Consider the following 18,236-nt stretch of genomic DNA (forward strand, 5'->3'; position numbering starts at 1 on the left):
CACTGCTTCTTAACACAGTACGCATCCAACCCAGAAGCCAGCCGCACCAATGTGTCAGAGGAAACGCTGTGCAGCTGGCGACCTGGTTATCCCTAGACCACTGCGCCACCCAGGAGGCCCCCTTTGCTCAATTATTGATGAGTGACAGATTATGCGTGTAGCCTTTGGGTCACCGCTAACTGTAGCCTACATAAGGCCTTTGGGTCACCGCTAACTGTAGCCTACATAAGGCCTTTGGGTCACCGCTAACTGTAGCCTACATAAGGCCTTTGGGTCACCGCTAACTGTAGCCTACATAAGGCCTTTGGGTCACCGCTAACTGTAGCCTACATAAGGACTTTGGGTCACCGCTAACTGTGTTCGTAGCTTATGCCCGCCCATACCATAACCCCACTGCTACCATTGGGCACTGGTATACACGTTGTCTGCCATCTGCCCTGTACAGTCGAAACTGGGATTCATCTGTGAAGAGCACACCTCTCCAGCGTGCCAGTGTCCATCGTAGCTGAGCATTTGCCCACCGAAGTCGGTTACAACCCCAAACTGAGCACACAGATGAGCTTCCCAGAGTAGGTTTCTGACAGTTTGTGCAGAAATTATTAGGTTGTGCAAATCCACAGTTTTATCAGCTGTCCGGGTGGTTGGTCTCAGACGATGCCGCATGTGAAGAAGCTGGATGGGGATGTCCTGGGCTGGCGTGGTTACACGTGGTCTGTAGTTGAGGCTGGTTGGACGCATTGCCAAGTTCTCTAAAATGATGTTGGAGCCAGCTTATGGTAGAGTAAATGAACATTCAATTCTCTGGCAACAACTCTGGTGGGCATCTCTGCAGTCAGCATGCCAATTGCACGCTCCCTTAAAACTTGAGAGACATCTGTAGCATTGTGTAGTGTTACAATTTGCACATTTTAAAGTGGCCTTTTATTTTCCCCAGCACAAGGTGCACCTGTGCAATGATCATGCCATTTAATCAGCTTCTTGATATGCCACACCTGTCAGGTGAAAGGATTATCTTGGCAAAGGAGAAATTCTCACTAAACGGGATGTAAACAAATATGTGCAAAAAAAATGAGAAATAACCTTTTTATGTGTATGGAAAATGTCAGTGATCTTTTATTTCAGCTCATGAAACCAACACATGTTGTGTTTATATTTTTGTTCAGTGCAGTTATTATTTTTTTTTTCAGGAGAGAGCACTTACCAGTTTAATAGCTACATACTCGTTGGTGTAGAGATTTTTACCTGAAACAAAGAGAGAGAGGTGGCATTCAGATAAGAGCACTTTTGTTATTACTCAACCTACTGAAGGGCTTGCCTAAAATAGAGTGTTTTGGTGTTTAGCTTTAGTAGACAGCAAATGACCATCTCCAAAAGCAGTTTCAGAGCAGGACAAAAAAGCCATAGAAAAATAGTGAGCTTTGTGTTGCTCAGGGGAACTTCAGTCCAGCCTCAAGAAATGAGTGTGTATGCATCAATCTATCTCTAGACAGAGGTTTGTGTGTGACCCAATGATTTACAGTTGAAGTCAGAAGTTTACATACACCTTAGCCAAATACATTTAAACTCAGTTTTTCACAATTCCTGACATTTAATCAGAGTAACAATTCCCTGTTTTAGGTCAGTTAGGATCACCACTTTATTTTAAGAAAGTGAAATGTCAGAATAATAGTAGAGAGAATTATTTATTTCAGCTTTTATTTCTTTCATCACATTCCCAGTGGGTCAGAAGTTTACATACACTCAATTAGTATTTGGTAGCACTGCCTTTAAATTGTTTAACTTGGGTCAAACGTTTCTGGTACCCTTCCACAAGCTTCCCACAAAAGTTGGGTAAATTTTGGCCCATTTCTCGTGACAGAGCTGGTGTACCTGAGTCGGGTTTGTAGGCCTTCTTGCTCGCACACACCTTTTCAGTTCTGCCCACACATTTTCTATAGGATTGAGGTCAGGGCTTTGTGATGGCCACTCCAATACCTGGAATTTGTTGTCCTTAAGCCATTTTGCCACAAATGTGGAAGTATGCTTGGGGTCATTGTCCATTTGGAAGACCCATTTGCAACCAAGCTTTAACTTTCTGACTGATGTCTTGAGATGTTGCTTCAATATATCCACATAATTTTCCTACCTCATGATGCCATCTATTTTGTGAAGTGCACCAGTCCCTCCTGCAGCAAAGTACCCCACAACATGATGCTGCCACCCCCGTGCTTCACGGTTGGGATGTTGTTCTTCAGCTTGCAAGCCTCCCCCTTTTCCAGCTAACATAACAATGGCCATTATTGCCAAACAGTTCTATTTTTGTTTCATCAGACCAGAGGACATTTCTCCAAAAAGTATGATCTTTGTCCCCACGTGCAGTTGCAAACAGTAGTCTGTCTTTTTTATGGCGGTTTTGGAGCAGTGGCTTCTTCCTTGCTGAGCTGCCTATCAGGTTATGTCGATATAGGACTCGTTTTACTGTGGATATAGATACTTCACAAGGTCATTTGCTGTTGTTCTGGGATTGATTTGCACTTTTCGCACCAAAGTACATTCATCTCCAGGAGACTGAACGAGTCTCCTTCCTGAGCGGTATGACAGCTGCGTGGTCCCATGGTGTTCATACTTGCGTACTATTGTTTGTACAGGTGAACGTGGTACCGTCAGGCATTTGGAAATTGCTCCCAAGGATGAACCAGACTTGGGGAGGTCTACAATTTATTTTCTGAGGTCTTGGCTGATTTCTTTTGATTTTCCCATGATGTCATGCAAAGAGGCACTGAGTTTGAAGGTAGGCCTTGAAATACATCCACAGGTACACCTCCAATTGACTCAAATGATGTAAATTAGCCTATCAGAAGCTTCTAAAGCCATGTCAATTTTCTGGAATTTTCCAAGCTGTTTAAAGGTACAGTCAACTTAGTGTATGTAAACTTCTGACCCACTAGAATTGTGATACAGTGAATTATAAGTGAAATAATCTGTCTGTAAACAATTGCTGAAAAAATTACTTGTGTCACGCACAAAGTAGATGTCCTAACCGACTTGCCAAAACTATGGTTTGTTAACAAGAAATTTGTGGAGTGGTTGAAAAACGAGTTTTAATGACTCCAAACTACGTGTAATGTAAACTTCCGACAAATGTCTATATAGACTAGATTACTAATGCGTGGGCGCTGTGTTGAAGCCACCGCACTGACATTTTGGGCCTCCCCCACAATTGTAAAAAATATTTAATATTAATGTCTACATTTGTTTTAACCTCATATATTATATTACAGAAACCTTATGCAAACTTTCAAATTATATTACGTGAGCTAAACACAAAAGTAAAATATACAATTTTCCTTAGCATATATTTTTGTAGATAAATGTTATGGACGAAAACAAAAGTTAAATAAATGTAATGATATTTTAAAAAATTGAAATAATGTAGAATTCCAGTCATTCCTATCTATGGAGGACTGCTCTTAAATGGGGAGCGCCAATATGGCCGACCGGTGGTTTCAAAACCTCTCAATGGCCAATACCAGGTTTTATAAACATCATTGGTGTGACCCCAGTATGCTCCATTCAGCAAGCAGGCATCACGTGTACTAGCTAATCTACTCAATTAAGAGGAATGCATTGATTATTGGTACAGCAGCATAGCAGAGTACCACATGTACTACTACAACGGAGTTCTGTACACAGACACAACATTAGTGCTGATGGGTCTCAGAGACAGTTGTTGTGTCGGTCTTGTGTTGCTGTGGGAAGTTATAATATAACCAGTTATAACAGCACACGTTGAAGCTGATAAACCTTCTCAGTCCTCCGTGTCATTGGATTGTCAGAATGTCATGAATTTAGCATCTGAAATATGGCTTTTATGTTCCTGGCCATGATAGGCCAAGCCACTGAAAGACTGTGCATTATTTATGTGATTACTATGAAGCAGGCATGAATAAATCACTATCAATATATGCCTATCCCCGTGAGCCCAAAATAAAAGCACTATGGACAACATAAGCGATACTGGGTCTGGGAGGCTTGTGTGGCCAATAGTGATGCACGGTATTGAAAAAAAAAAATAAAAAAAATAAAAAAATAATTTCACCTTTATTTAACCAGGTAGGCTAGTTGAAAACAAGTTCTCATTTGCAACTGCGACCTGGCCAAGATAAACCACGGTAATATACTACTCAGTATCGTGACACTTGGTCTGGTATCGTATTGTAAGTAATACGTTGGTATCATGACAACACTAGTGTCCAACACATCGTATGAAATGATCAACACAACAAAGAGTAGTTCATGTTATCACATGTAAACCGAGTGTCCTTGGGTGGATCAATATGAAATACAGTCCTACCATTATAAAGATTACATTAACTCCTCTTACCGAGCTTCAGTTCTCCGAAGTTGCCGCAGCCGATCTTCTTGCCCACGCGGAAGTTGGGTCCCACCATGAGAACCCCGGAGGAGGCTGAGGAGCTGGAGGGTCTAGAGTGCCCGCTGCGCCCCTGTGCCACCTTGCTGCTCCTCGCCGGCCGCTCACCCTCTTTTGGATGGTCCATGGCACTGCGGGAACCGCCGGGCGGCTGCTGCTGCTTCGAGGGATCCAGTTAGAGGCCTCGGGCCGTGCCCACCACAGCCCGTCACAGGCACAGGGCCGCTGGCTGCCCCTTCGCCCTCCCTCTACCACTCACTGTGGTGGCTGGCCGATGTGCTCGACATCGGGGTCGGACCAGGGAAGAGATAGGAGACCTAGGGAGCAAGCAGGAAGTAAACACGTTAGGAGAAGTCTCTCAGTACAATGTCATTGAGTGAATGAGGACAATGGTGGTTTAAAGAGGTGATCTATGACTCAGCACTTTGGTTTCACCAGCAGGCCATCAATAAATCTAGACTGACTGTCCTACGAGGCACCTGGCCAATATGGGCTCCCGAGTGGCGCAGTGGTCTAAGGCAATGCATCTCAGTGCTAGAGGCGTCACTACAGACCCGGTTCGATTCCTGGCTGTATCACAACCGGCCGTGATTGGGAGTCCCATAGGGCGGCGCACAATTGGCCCTGCGTCGTTAGGGTTAAGCCGGGGTAGGCAGTCATTGCGAATAAGATTTTCTTCTTAACTGAGTAAGAAAAAAAAAAAACGGTACATTTTTTTTTTTTTTAACGGTAAAAAAAAAAAAAACGTAAATGAAAATATATCTACTGAGATCCTTTGTCTGGCTGAACGGGACATACTTCAAATCAGAGCATGCTGGACTGTTAGCTACCATGCTTATTAAAGCTAGGAATCCTTACTTGCTACAGCAATGTTTTTAACTTAATGATTTTTACCCATTGATTTGATAACTATAAAAACGTATAAATGCAGTGTTTAGATCAACTGTCAATACCCATTCAGAACACAAAATAAACTTATTATTTTACTGTAAACAAACACCATATAGCCTCAATTTAAATATAATTTTGACATCATGGATGGTCAGGTCTTGCATACATAGCTCTGCCTATGAATTTGAGTTAACATTTCTCTAGGTCCATCCTTAAGCTTTTACCAAAACAGAGGCAGGGTAACACTTTGTTATTGTTCTAACTAAGGATTCTAGCCTTAAGGAGACAAATACTATGTTGAGTAGGACAAAGTTGAGCACATGGACTACAGTCAATTTCTTATCATTGTCTACTATTAGAAAGGTGAACAGAACAACATTGTTGTACGTCTCGCTCTACCACCGAAGACTTGCTAGAGAGATACTAACCAACATGAAATGTAGTCAAGAGGTTTGACCCTGGAGACAAAGTGAAAGTCGTGATTTTAATCATCTTAGATTACACCCACTGGCTGTACTCAAGGATGTGGGTAGTGAGATGATTATGTAAACCATTACATAAAGTTGTCTCACAGCAGGGAAACAAAATAACAACTTTACACACAGCCTGGACTTCATCAACACAATGTCTTGCCCATGAGAGTGTGTTAACAGGCCTAATCATTGTAAACCCGATCACACTGTCTTGAGACTGCCAGTAATGATTTCTTGCTCGTTAATTACAATAGCACACCAGTGGTGTATAACAACTTCATACAATGATCAGTCAGGAGACAAAAGTAGTGAAAACAGATGTAGCCTAGGCCTACTTTCAATGGACCTACAAAGCTAGCTCCCTTTCCCAAGAGCCACCAGTGCGTCCTCAACCAAATTATGTTTGCACATCAACTAAATTATGTTTGCACATCGATAACTGCTCAATGTATTTGTTTTATATCAACACAATGAATCCTGAAAAGCATAGATGATTTGCTGAGACATGGAGGCATGGGTGAAGCTGGAGTAGTGTGTGTGTGCTCTGGTGACTCATGTTCAGTTTCTCAAATTCTATCTCAGCGTCAAAGACAGCCAGTCTCTCCCAAGGGCAGCTCCACAGCCTTCCCATTACATAAACCCCTAAAACAGTGCATGACTACAAAACAGGGAGAGCACAGCACAGCAAAGACAGCAGTGGTGTTGGTGAGGTGACAACTTATCCAGTCCCAGCCAGGGCAATCATTTCCATCTATCTGGCTGCACAACAGTCATGCTGGATCTTGTGTGCATACATGGCTGTATTAGACCTAAATGACTAGTGTTATTGCCTTAGATGAATGAGTGTGATACTTTTTCCAGTCCAATAATCAAATTGGAAATTGGCCTTCATGTGTGTTTGTAGGGGGTCGATATTTACTACATGCTGCTCACCTAGTGGTGGGTATAACATTAACTTGCATTAATACTGTCATCTAATAAAAGTTAGATAACAGTGTAGGTTACCTTACTTTAAGTCTATATGACCGTAGCCATATGTTAAGCCATCTGTGCATTACAACCATTAACTTCAACACAGGATTTCCCACTGCCTGGTGTCTGAAAAACACTTCTGTTGTCATGCACACATGATGCCAAAAAAACATAACATTGATGGCTTTCCTGCTAAGTAGTTTTTTTTGGCATCATGTGTGTGCATGACACCATCAGAAGTGTTTTTCAGACACCAGGCAGTGGGAAATCCTGTAATAGGAGTATATAGTATATTCTTACTCATAGCCATCAGGTTTTGCATGTGATGATTTATGATTACGCCCATGATACAAATGTTATTGCTCGTTTCCCCAGAAAAGGATAGACAAAAACATTTATTTTCTAACAAAAAAATGACTCTTTTAATGGTCCTGAGGTGCAGTTAATATCGGTTAATCATTATGTGTAGGCTGTAGTATTGATACTTGTCTGTGGTGATAAAACATTTTTTCCAAGTAAGGGATCAATAAAGTACTACTCTACTCTCTGGTAGGCTATACAGTTGAGGTAGCTCAAACAGCAGGCCACATTATCTCTCTAGTAGGCTATACAGTTGAGGTAGCTCAGACAACAGGCCGCATTATCTCTCTAGTAGGCTATACAGTTGAGGTAGCTCAGACAACAGGCCACAGTATCTCTCTAGTAGGCTATACAGTTGAGGTAGCTCAGACAACAGGCCGCATTATCTCTCTAGTAGGCTATACAGTTGAGGTAGCTCAGACAACAGGCCACATTATCTCTCTAGTAGGCTATACAGTTGAGGTAGCTCAGACAACAGGCCGCATTATCTCTCTAGTAGGCTATACAGTTGAGGTAGCTCAGACAACAGGCTGCACTATCAAACTGAGTGTTTGGGTGTTTAATGATCAAGACTGGTGACAAATAGCTACAATAACACTGCGGCGACAGTGTGTGGACAGGGTTAGCTACAATAACACTGCAGCGACAGGGTGTGGACAGGGTTAGCTACAATAATAACACTGCAGCGACAGGGTGTGGACAGGGTTAGCTACAATAATAACACTGCAGCGACAGGGTGTGGACAGGGTTAGCTACAATAATACTGCAGTGACAGTGTGTGGACAGGGTTAGCTACAATAATAACACTGCAGCGACAGGGTTAGCTACAATAATAACACTGCAGCGACAGTGTGTGGACAGGGTTAGCTACAATAACACTGCAGTGACAGGGTGTGGACAGGGTTAGCTACAATAATAACACTGCAGCGACAGGGTGTGGACAGGGTTAGCTACAATAACACTGCAGCGACAGTGTGTGGACAGGGTTAGCTACAATAACACTGTGGTGACAGTGTGTGGACAGGGTTAGCTACAATAACACTGCAGTGACAGTGTGTGGACAGGGTTAGCTACAATAATAACACTGCGGTGACAGTGTGTGGACAGGGTTAGCTACAATAATAACACTGCGGCGACAGTGTGTGGACAGGGTTAGCTGCAATAACACTGCAGTGACAGTGTGTGGACAGGGTTAGCTACAATAACACTGCAGTGACAGTGTGTGGACAGGGTTAGCTACAATAATAACACTGCAGCGACAGGGTGTGGACAGGGTTAGCTACAATAATAACACTGCAGCGACAGTGTGTGGACAGGGTTAGCTACAATAATAACACTGCGGTGACAGTGTGTGGACAGGGTTAGCTACAATAACACTGCAGTGACAGTGTGTGGACAGGGTTAGCTACAATAATAACACTGCAGCGACAGTGTGTGGACAGGGTTAGCTACAATAATAACACTGCGGCGACAGTGTGTGGACAGGGTTAGCTACAATAACACTGCAGCGACAGTGTGTGGACAGGGTTAGCTACAATAATAACACTGCAGCGACAGGGTGTGGACAGGGTTAGCTACAATAATAACACTGCGGCGACAGTGTGTGGACAGGGTTAGCTACAATAATAACACTGCAGTGACAGCGTGTGGACAGGGTTAGCTACAATAATAACACTGCGGCGACAGTGTGTGGACAGGGTTAGCTACAATATTAACACTGCAGCGACAGGGTGTGGACAGGGTTATCTACAATAATAACACTGCAGCGACAGTGTGTGGACAGGGTTATCTACAATAATAACACTGCGGCGACAGTGTGTGGACAGGGTTAGCTACAATAATAACACTGCAGCGACAGTGTGTGGACAGGGTTAGCTACAATAATAACACTGCAGCGACAGGGTGTGGACAGGGTTAGCTACAATAATAACACTGCAGCGACAGTGTGTGGACAGGGTTAGCTACAATAATAACACTGCAGCGACAGGGTGTGGACAGGGTTAGCTACAATAATAACACTGCGGTGACAGGGTGTGGACAGGGTTAGCTACAATAATAACACTGCGGCGACAGGGTGTGGACAGGGTTAGCTACAATAATAACACTGCGGTGACAGTGTGTGGACAGGGTTAGCTACAATAACACTGCAGCGACAGTGTGTGGACAGGGTTAGCTACAATAACACTGCAGTGACAGTGTGTGGACAGGGTTAGCTACAATAACACTGCAGCGACAGTGTGTGGACAGGGTTAGCTACAATAACACTGCAGCGACAGGGTGTGGACAGGGTTATCTACAATAATAACACTGCAGCGACAGTGTGTGGACAGGGTTATCTACAATAATAACACTGCGGCGACAGTGTGTGGACAGGGTTAGCTACAATAATAACACTGCAGCGACAGTGTGTGGACAGGGTTAGCTACAATAATAACACTGCAGTGACAGTGTGTGGACAGGGTTAGCTGCAATAACACTGCAGCGACAGTGTGTGGACAGGGTTAGCTGCAATAATAACACTGCGGCGACAGGGTGTGGACAGGGTTAGCTACAATAATAACACTGCAGCGACAGTGTGTGGACAGGGTTAGCTACAATAACACTGCAGCGACAGTGTGTGGACAGGGTTAGCTACAATAATAACACTGCGGCGACAGTGTGTGGACAGGGTTAGCTACAATAATAACACTGCAGCGACAGTGTGTGGACAGGGTTAGCTACAATAATAACACTGCAGTGACAGTGTGTGGACAGGGTTATCTACAATAATAACACTGCGGCGACAGTGTGTGGACAGGGTTAGCTACAATAATAACACTGCAGCGACAGTGTGTGGACAGGGTTAGCTACAATAATAACACTGCAGTGACAGTGTGTGGACAGGGTTAGCTGCAATAACACTGCAGCGACAGTGTGTGGACAGGGTTAGCTGCAATAATAACACTGCGGCGACAGGGTGTGGACAGGGTTAGCTACAATAATAACACTGCAGCGACAGTGTGTGGACAGGGTTAGCTACAATAACACTGCAGCGACAGTGTGTGGACAGGGTTAGCTACAATAATAACACTGCGGCGACAGTGTGTGGACAGGGTTAGCTACAATAATAACACTGCAGCGACAGTGTGTGGACAGGGTTAGCTACAATAATAACACTGCAGCGACAGTGTGTGGACAGGGTTAGCTACAATAATAACACTGCAGCGACAGTGTGTGGACAGGGTTAGCTACAATAATAACACTGCGGCGACAGTGTGTGGACAGGGTTAGCTACAATAATAACACTGCAGCGACAGTGTGTGGACAGGGTTAGCTACAATAATAACACTGCAGCGACAGTGTGTGGACAGGGTTAGCTACAATAATAACACTGCAGCGACAGTGTGTGGACAGGGTTAGCTACAATAATAACACTGCGGTGACAGTGTGTGGACAGGATTAGCTACAATAATAACACTGCAGCGACAGTGTGTGGACAGGGTTAGCTACAATAACACTGCAGCGACAGTGTGTGGACAGGGTTAGCTACAATAACACTGCAGCGACAGTGTGTGGACAGGGTTAGCTGCAATAACACTGCAGCGACAGGGTGTGGACAGGGTTAGCTCCCAATGAGTTTGTCACAGGTGTCAAACTCATATGCAGGGCCGAGTATCTGCGGGTTCACTCATCCCTTGTACTTTATAGATCAACTAGGGTCCCTAATTGGTTAAAAACTACCCTCACCTTGTCGTCTAGGTCTTATTTGGCCAAATGAAAAGGAACTAACAAAACTAGCAGACACAGTCCATGTACTGAGTTTGACACCCCTGCTCTAAAAAGGAGACATTAACCTTTAGTGGAAAGATCAGATCTGGGGGGGGCAATAGTAGATTCCCACTGTGGCAGTGCCAGCTAGCAGCTGGTTCTCCCACTGTCTTCTCTCATGCACTGTTGCTTGAGGCAATTTCTCAGCCCCATTGACTTCCTTTCAAAGTTCCCCACACAACAACACAGGCCAACTCAACTTTTCCAAGCAGGTCTTCAAAGAAAACGTGTCGGGACACGGGCTGACCTAATTACAGTTGTCATGATACCAGTATCGCGATACTAGGAAGTAAAGAAGCAAAGGCAACAAAACATGAAGCAGACTTCATTTCCTGAGGTTAACAGTCCTAATCTTTGGTGGGAAAAAATCTTATGCTGTCACTCAGTCACATTTGTTTATTTTGTAAACTACAAAACACAATATTTTACATAACGTAGGATTTTAAAGGACCATTGAGTTTAAAATCTGGTTTCGTAGTTCTGGAATCGTGACAACACTGGACGGAACAGAAAGAATGTGTTGCAACCTTAAACTCACAATTCATCGTGTGGTCAATTTTTCAGTTTATGACAATTAACAATAATTTCCAGTAATCGTACACATTTGGTGGAAGGGAGTTCTGTCATAAATAAAAGGATAAAAGAAAGTGGGTTGAGAACAACCCTGGCACCTTGCTGGTCCTGGTGCCTCCTACAGACATTGTGGTTAACCTGAGACCCTGCATCTTGCTGGTCCTGGTGCCTCCTACAGACCTTGTGGTTAACCTGAGACCCTGCATCTTGCTGGTCCTGGTGCCTCCTACAGACCTTGTGGTTAACCTGAGACCCTGGCACCTTGCTGGGCCTGGTGCCTCTTACATACCTTGTGGTTAACCTGAGACCCTGGCACCTTGCTGGGCCTGGTGCCTCCTACAGACCTTGTGGTTAACCTGAGACCCTACACCTTGCTGGGCCTGGTGCCTCCTATTCATCTTGTGGTTAACCAGTGACCCTGGCACCTTGCTGGGCCTGGTGCCTCCTATAGGCATTGTGGTTAGCCTGAGACCCTGGCACCACATCACACCTTCTCCTCCATGCTTCACTGTGGGAACCACACACGCAGAGATCATTCGTTCACCTACTCTGCGTCTCATAAATACATTGCGGTTGGACCAAATAATTCAAATTTGGACTCGGTCTAATGTCCATTGCTCGTGTTTCTTGGCCCAAGCAAGTCTCTCCTTCTTATGTGTCCTTTAGTAGTGGTTTCTTTGCAGCAATTTGACCATGAAGGCCTGATTCACGCAGTCTCCTGAACAGTTGATGTTGAGATGTGTCTGTTACTTGAACTCTGTGAAGCATTTATTTGGGCTGCAATTTCTGAGGTGCAGTTAACTCTTATGAACATATCCTCTGCAGCAGAGGTAACTCTGGGTCTTCCTTTCCTGTGGCGGTCCTAATGAGAGCCAGTTTCATCATAGCGCTGATGGTTTTTGTGACTGCACTTGAAGAAACTTTAAAAGTTTATGAAATTTTTGAGAAACTTCTTAGAGATAGGGGGCAGTATTCGGAGGTTTGGATGACTGACCAGCCCAAAGTAAACTGCCTGTTACTCAGGCCCAGAAGCTAGGATATGCATATGCATGGTAGTATTGGATAGAAAACACTAACGTTTCTAAAACTGTTAAAATAATGTCTGTGTGTATAACAGAACTGATTTGGCAGGCGAAACCCAATGCTTTTCTATGGGGAAGCCAAATTACTAGGACACAGATTGCAGTTCCTATGGCTTCCACTAGAAGTCAACAGTCTTCAGAAAATTTTCAATGTTTTAATTTTTTTTAAAATTAAGAAGTAGTCGTATTGTTTCTAAGTGTCACTCAGGTGGTGTTTTTCGCCGGTATTGAAAATGATTATTAACATTTTAGGGTACCTGAGATTGGATGAGAAACGTTGTTTGAAATGTTTGGACTAAGTTTACAGGTAACTTAGATCCTTTGTAGGCATGTTGGGCGAGTTGGAACCGGTGCATTTCTGAATCAAACACTGACATTTTTGGGATATAAAGAAGGACTTTATCGAATAAAACAACCATTCATTGTGTAACAGACCTTTGGGATAGCAAAAAGATGAAGATCTTCAAAGGTAAGCAATTTATTTTATAGCCATTTCTGACCTTCGTGATGCATCTGTTTGGTTGGGAAATGTTTTTGATGCTTTTGTATGCGGGGCGCTGTCCTCAGATAATCGCATGGTATGCTTTCGCCGTAAAGCCTTTTTGAAATCTGACAAAGCGGCTGGATTAACAAGAAGTAACTCTTTAAACCGATGTATAACACTTGCATTTTTTATGAATGTTTATTATGACTATTTCTGTATTTTGAATTTGGCGCTCTGCAATTTCACAGTGTGTTGTCGAGGTGGATCGCTAGCAGAACGCCTGTGCCAGAAAGGTTAAAGTAATGGACTGTCGTTTCTCTTTGCTTATTTGAGCTGTTCTTGTCATAACATGGACAAGGTCTTTTACCAAATAGGGCTATCTTCTGTATAGGACCCCTACCTTGTCACAACACAAATGATCGGCTCGAACGCATTGAGGATAGAAATTCCACAAATTAACTTTTAACAAGGCACACCTGTTAATTTAAATGCATTCCAGTAATGATGTGCACAACTGAGCGCATCCTATTGGACTGTATCATCTGGTACAGCAACTGCACCAACCACAACCGCAAACCTATCCAGAGGGTGGTGTGGTCTGCCCAATGCATTACCGGGGAGAAACTTCCTGCCCTCCTGGACACCTACAGCACCCAATGGCATAGGAAGGCCAAAAAGATCATCAAGGACATCAACCATCCGAGCCACTGCCTATTCACCCCGCTAACATCCAGAAGGCGAGGTCAGTACAGGTGCATCTACAGGCTGAAAAACAGCTTCTATCTCAAGGCCTTCAGACTGCTAAACAGCCATCGTTAGCACATCAGAGGCGGCTGCCTATACACATAGATCAGGAATCCCTGACCACTGTTAGAAATAGATCACTAGACACTTTAATGTTTCTGTATCTAGCATTACTCATCTCATATGTATAAACTGCACTCTATGCTAGAGGTCGACCGATTAATCGGAATGGCCGATTAATTAGGGCCGATTTCGGTATTTTTGGGCGCCGATTTCCGATTATTTAAAAAATATATATATATTTTTATGCCTTTTATTTAACTAGGCAAGTCAGTTAAAGAACACATTTGTATTTTCAATGACTGCCTAGGAACTGTGGGTTAACTGCCTTGTTCTGGGGCAGAACGACAGATTTTCACCTTGTCAGCTCAGGGGTTTCAATCTTGCAACCGCACAGTTAACTAGTCCAACGCTCTAACCATTGCACTCCACAAGTAGCCTGCCTGTTACGCAAATGCAGTAGAAGCCAAGGTAAATTGCTAGCTAGCATTAAACTTATCTTATAAACAATCATAATCACTAGTTATAACTACTAATCCAGTTTAGCAGGCAATATTAACCAGGTGAAATTGTATCATTTCTCTTGCGTTCATTGCACGCAGAGTCAGGGTATATGCAACAGTTTGGGCTGCCTGGCTCATTGCGAACTAATTTGCCAGAATTTTACGTAATTATGACATACATTGAAGGTTGTGCAATGGAACAAGAATATTTAGACTTAGGGATGCCACCCGTTAGATAAAATACAGAACGGTTCCGTATTTCACTGAAATAAACATTTTGTTTTCGAAATGATAGTTTCCGGATTCGATCATATTAATGACCAAAGGCTCGTATTTCTGTGTGTTATTATGTTATAATTAAGTCTGATTTGATAGAGCAGTCTGACTGAGCAGCAGCAGGCCCGTAATCATTCATATAAACAGCACTTCCGTGCGTTTTGCCAGCAGCTCTTCGCAAGCACAACGCTGTTTTTGACTTCAAGCCTATCAGCCTAATGGCTGGTGTAACCAATGTGAAATGGCTAGCTAGTTAGCTGTGTGTGCGCTAATACTGTTTCAAACGTCACTCGCCTTTAGATTTGGAGTAGTTATTCCCCTTGCGCTGCAAGGGCCGCGGCTTTTGTGGAGCGATGGGTAACGATGCTTCTAGTGTGGCTGTTGTCGATGTGTTCCTGGTTCGAGCCCAGGTAGGGGCGAGGAGGGGGACGGAAGCTATACTGTTACACTGGCAATACTATTGTGCCTATAAGAACATCCAATAGTCAAAGGTATATGAAATACAAATGGTATAGTGAGAAATAGTCCTATAAATACTATATTAACTACAACCTAAAACCTCTTACCTTGGAATATTGAAGTCGCATGTTAAAAGGAACCACCAACTTTCATATGTTCTCATGTTCTGAGCAAGGAACTTAAACGTTAGCTTTTTTACATGGCACATATTTTACATGGCACACATTTTTACATGGCACATATGACTTTCTTCTCCAACACTTTGTTTTTGCATTATTTAAACCAAATTGAACATGTTTCATTATTTATTTGAGGCTAAATTGATTTTATTGATGTTTTATATTAAGTTAAAATACATGTTCATTCAGTATTGTTGTAATTGTCATTATTACAAATAAATAACCAATAAAAATAGTCAGATTAAATCGGTATCTGCTTTTTTTGGTCCTCCAATAATCGGTATCGGCGTTGAAAAATCATAATCGGTCGACCTCTAGTCTATACTAGTCTACGGTATCTTAGTCCAATACCACTCTGACATATATTCTTAATCCATTCCTTACTTATTTTTTATGTGTATTGGGTATATGTTGTAAAACTTAGATAATACTTGTTAGATATTACTGCACTGTCAGAGCCAGATGCACAAGCATTTTTGCTACACCTGCAATAATCTGCTAAACACGTGTATGTGACCAATACATTTGAAAATTTTGATTTGATACCTCATGAAGCTGGTTGAGAGAATGCCAAAAGATCCACAGATGATGCAATCTATTTCACTCCACAGGTACCCTTTCCCACCTGGACAAAAGGAACATGCTATTAATTGACTACAGCTCAGTGTTCAACACCATAGTACCCTCAAAGCTCATCACTAAGCTAAGGACCCTGAGACTAAACACCTCCCTCTGCAACTGGATCCTGGACTTCCTGACGGGCCACCTCCAGGTGGTATGGGTAGGTAACAACAAATCTGCCACGCTGATCCTCAACATGGGGGCCCCTCAGGGGTGTGTGCTCAGTCCCCTTATCACCCATGACTGCGTGGCCAGGCACGACTTCACCATCATTAAGTTTGCTGACGACAACAGTGGTAGGCCTGATCACCGACAACAATGAGACAGCCTATAGGGAGGAAGGAGGTCAGAGACCTGTCTGTGCCAGGACAACAACCTCTCCCTCAACGTGATCAAGACTAAGGAGATGATTGTGGACTACAGGAAAAGGAGGACCGAGCATTCCACCATTCTCATCAGCAGGGCTGTAGTAGAGCAGGTTGAGAGCTTCAAGTTACTTGGTGCCCGCATCACCAACAAATTACCATGGTCCAAACACACCAAGACAGTCGTAAAGAGGGCATGACAAAGCCTATTCCCCCTCAGGAGCCTGAAAAGATTTGGCAAGGGTCCTCAGATTCTCAAAAAGTTATACAGCTGCACCATCGAGAGCATCCTCCTGACTGGTTGCATCACTGGTATGGCAACTGCCGGCCTCCGACCGCAAGGCACTACAGCGGGTCGTACGTATGACCCAGTACATCACTGGGGCCAAGCTTCCTGCCACCCAGGACCTCTATACCAAGCGGTGTCAGAGGAAGGTCCAAAAAAAGTGTCAAAGATTCCAGCCTCAATTACCTCGACTAATCGGTGCCCCCGCATATTGACTCTGTACCGGTACCCCCTGTATATAGTCTCACTACTGTTATTTTACTGCTGCTCTTTAACTATTTGTTATCAATTTTTTAGGTAATTATTTTTTTTAAAACTGCATTGTTGGTTGAGGGCTTGTAAATAAGCATTTCACTGTAAGGTCTGTCATATTCGGCGCATGAGACAAATCAAATTTGATTTGAAGTTGCCATCAAGGCAAAGGGTGGCTGGCTACTTTGAAGAATCTTAAATATATTTTGATTTGTTTAACACTTTTTTGGTTACTACATGATTCCATCTGTGTTACTTCATAGTTGTGACGTCTTCACTATTATTATACTATGTAGAAAATAGAAAAAATAAAGAAAAACCCTTGAATGAGTAGGTGTGTCCAAACTTGACTGGTGCTGTATGTCCATATATACTGTAAAATAACGTCATTTATATTATATACACGTCAATATATTTCGTCTCAGATAGCCAGATTAACATCAAATGAGTAATCATTCTACTGTAGGTCTAATCTTTTTCGCCCAAAAAACAATGGCTATATCTAGGCCTACACAATTTAATAACAAGACATAACGTTACCTAGCTAACAGGGACAATACTGATTTAACGTTAACTGCAGAGATGCTTTCCCACAAGCTAAAACACGATGCCAGCAGCGACGTTTGTTATTATAGGCTTCTTCCATAGACAAAAGATACTTCCTGACAATGTGGACATATCGATTAGCTAGCCACCTACAGTAACGTTAGATGTGTAAATTGACCTTAGCTTGCTAGTTACTTAGCTTTCACACACTGAGCCAACGATGGGAATGTTTATAACGTTAGCTAGCTAGATAGCGTTTATTTGGTCAAAAGCAACCACCACTTTTAGCAGCAACCACAATTTTATCCAACCATAACTTTCATATATCCAGCCAACAGCTAGTTAGCTAACGTTAGGTTATACAAAACAAACTGAATTGGATGAAAAAACAATAACGTAACTTGCTTGGATACGTTAGCTAGCTAGCAGGCCAATTAATAGCGCCATTTATTTAATTGGTATTTAGCTATAGCAGCCTCATTGACATGGAACTACATTTATTTCAGGGGGAACGTATTTTCGGTTAACCCAAATTAGGTGGAACGAGGAAATGGAAAATAGCTAACGTTCGCTAGTAGTTATCGTTATTAGCAACGAGGCTAGCTATCATCATGCAAACAACCACCGACTTACTTTAGCTGTGGTACTCCTGCTGTTGATTCGGACGCCTCTTGCGATTCACCTAAGTGTTCAAGTGTATTTAATTCTATCAAATATAAATATTGTATAATTATCAGTCAATAGAGACAGACAAGCAACCCTTTCATTATTTTTCTTCTTCTTGCTATCTCGCTGTTCGTGAAAGGTTGACGTTCTCCGGAAGTACAGGCAGTCGCACCATTGAGTTTTGAACGACACACCCGCTTGCGTCAACACTTCCAGGTTGCACAGG

At 43.0% G+C, this 18,236-nt stretch overlaps 1 protein-coding gene across 4 annotated transcripts in view; it reads right to left on the reverse strand.

The window, feature by feature from the left end:
• LOC110506207 (casein kinase I) overlaps positions 1 to 18,228 on the reverse strand; it is a 45,576-nt gene extending 27,348 nt beyond the window's left edge. For all 4 annotated transcript variants that reach the window (XM_036981349.1, XM_036981348.1, XM_036981347.1 and 1 more), the window contains exons 1-3: positions 17,978 to 18,228; positions 4,364 to 4,728; positions 1,202 to 1,242 (exon numbers count right to left, since the gene is read on the reverse strand). In XM_036981349.1, coding sequence (XP_036837244.1) covers positions 1,202 to 1,242; positions 4,364 to 4,538 — 216 coding nt within the window. In that variant the 5' untranslated portion in view covers positions 4,539 to 4,728; positions 17,978 to 18,228. The remainder of the gene's footprint in view (positions 1 to 1,201; positions 1,243 to 4,363; positions 4,729 to 17,977) is intronic.
• Between the last annotated feature and the right edge of the window lie 8 nt (positions 18,229 to 18,236).

The sequence above is a fragment of the Oncorhynchus mykiss genome, chromosome 6 (assembly GCF_013265735.2).
Source record: "Oncorhynchus mykiss isolate Arlee chromosome 6, USDA_OmykA_1.1, whole genome shotgun sequence".
In the NCBI taxonomy this organism is placed as follows: domain Eukaryota; kingdom Metazoa; phylum Chordata; class Actinopteri; order Salmoniformes; family Salmonidae; genus Oncorhynchus; species Oncorhynchus mykiss.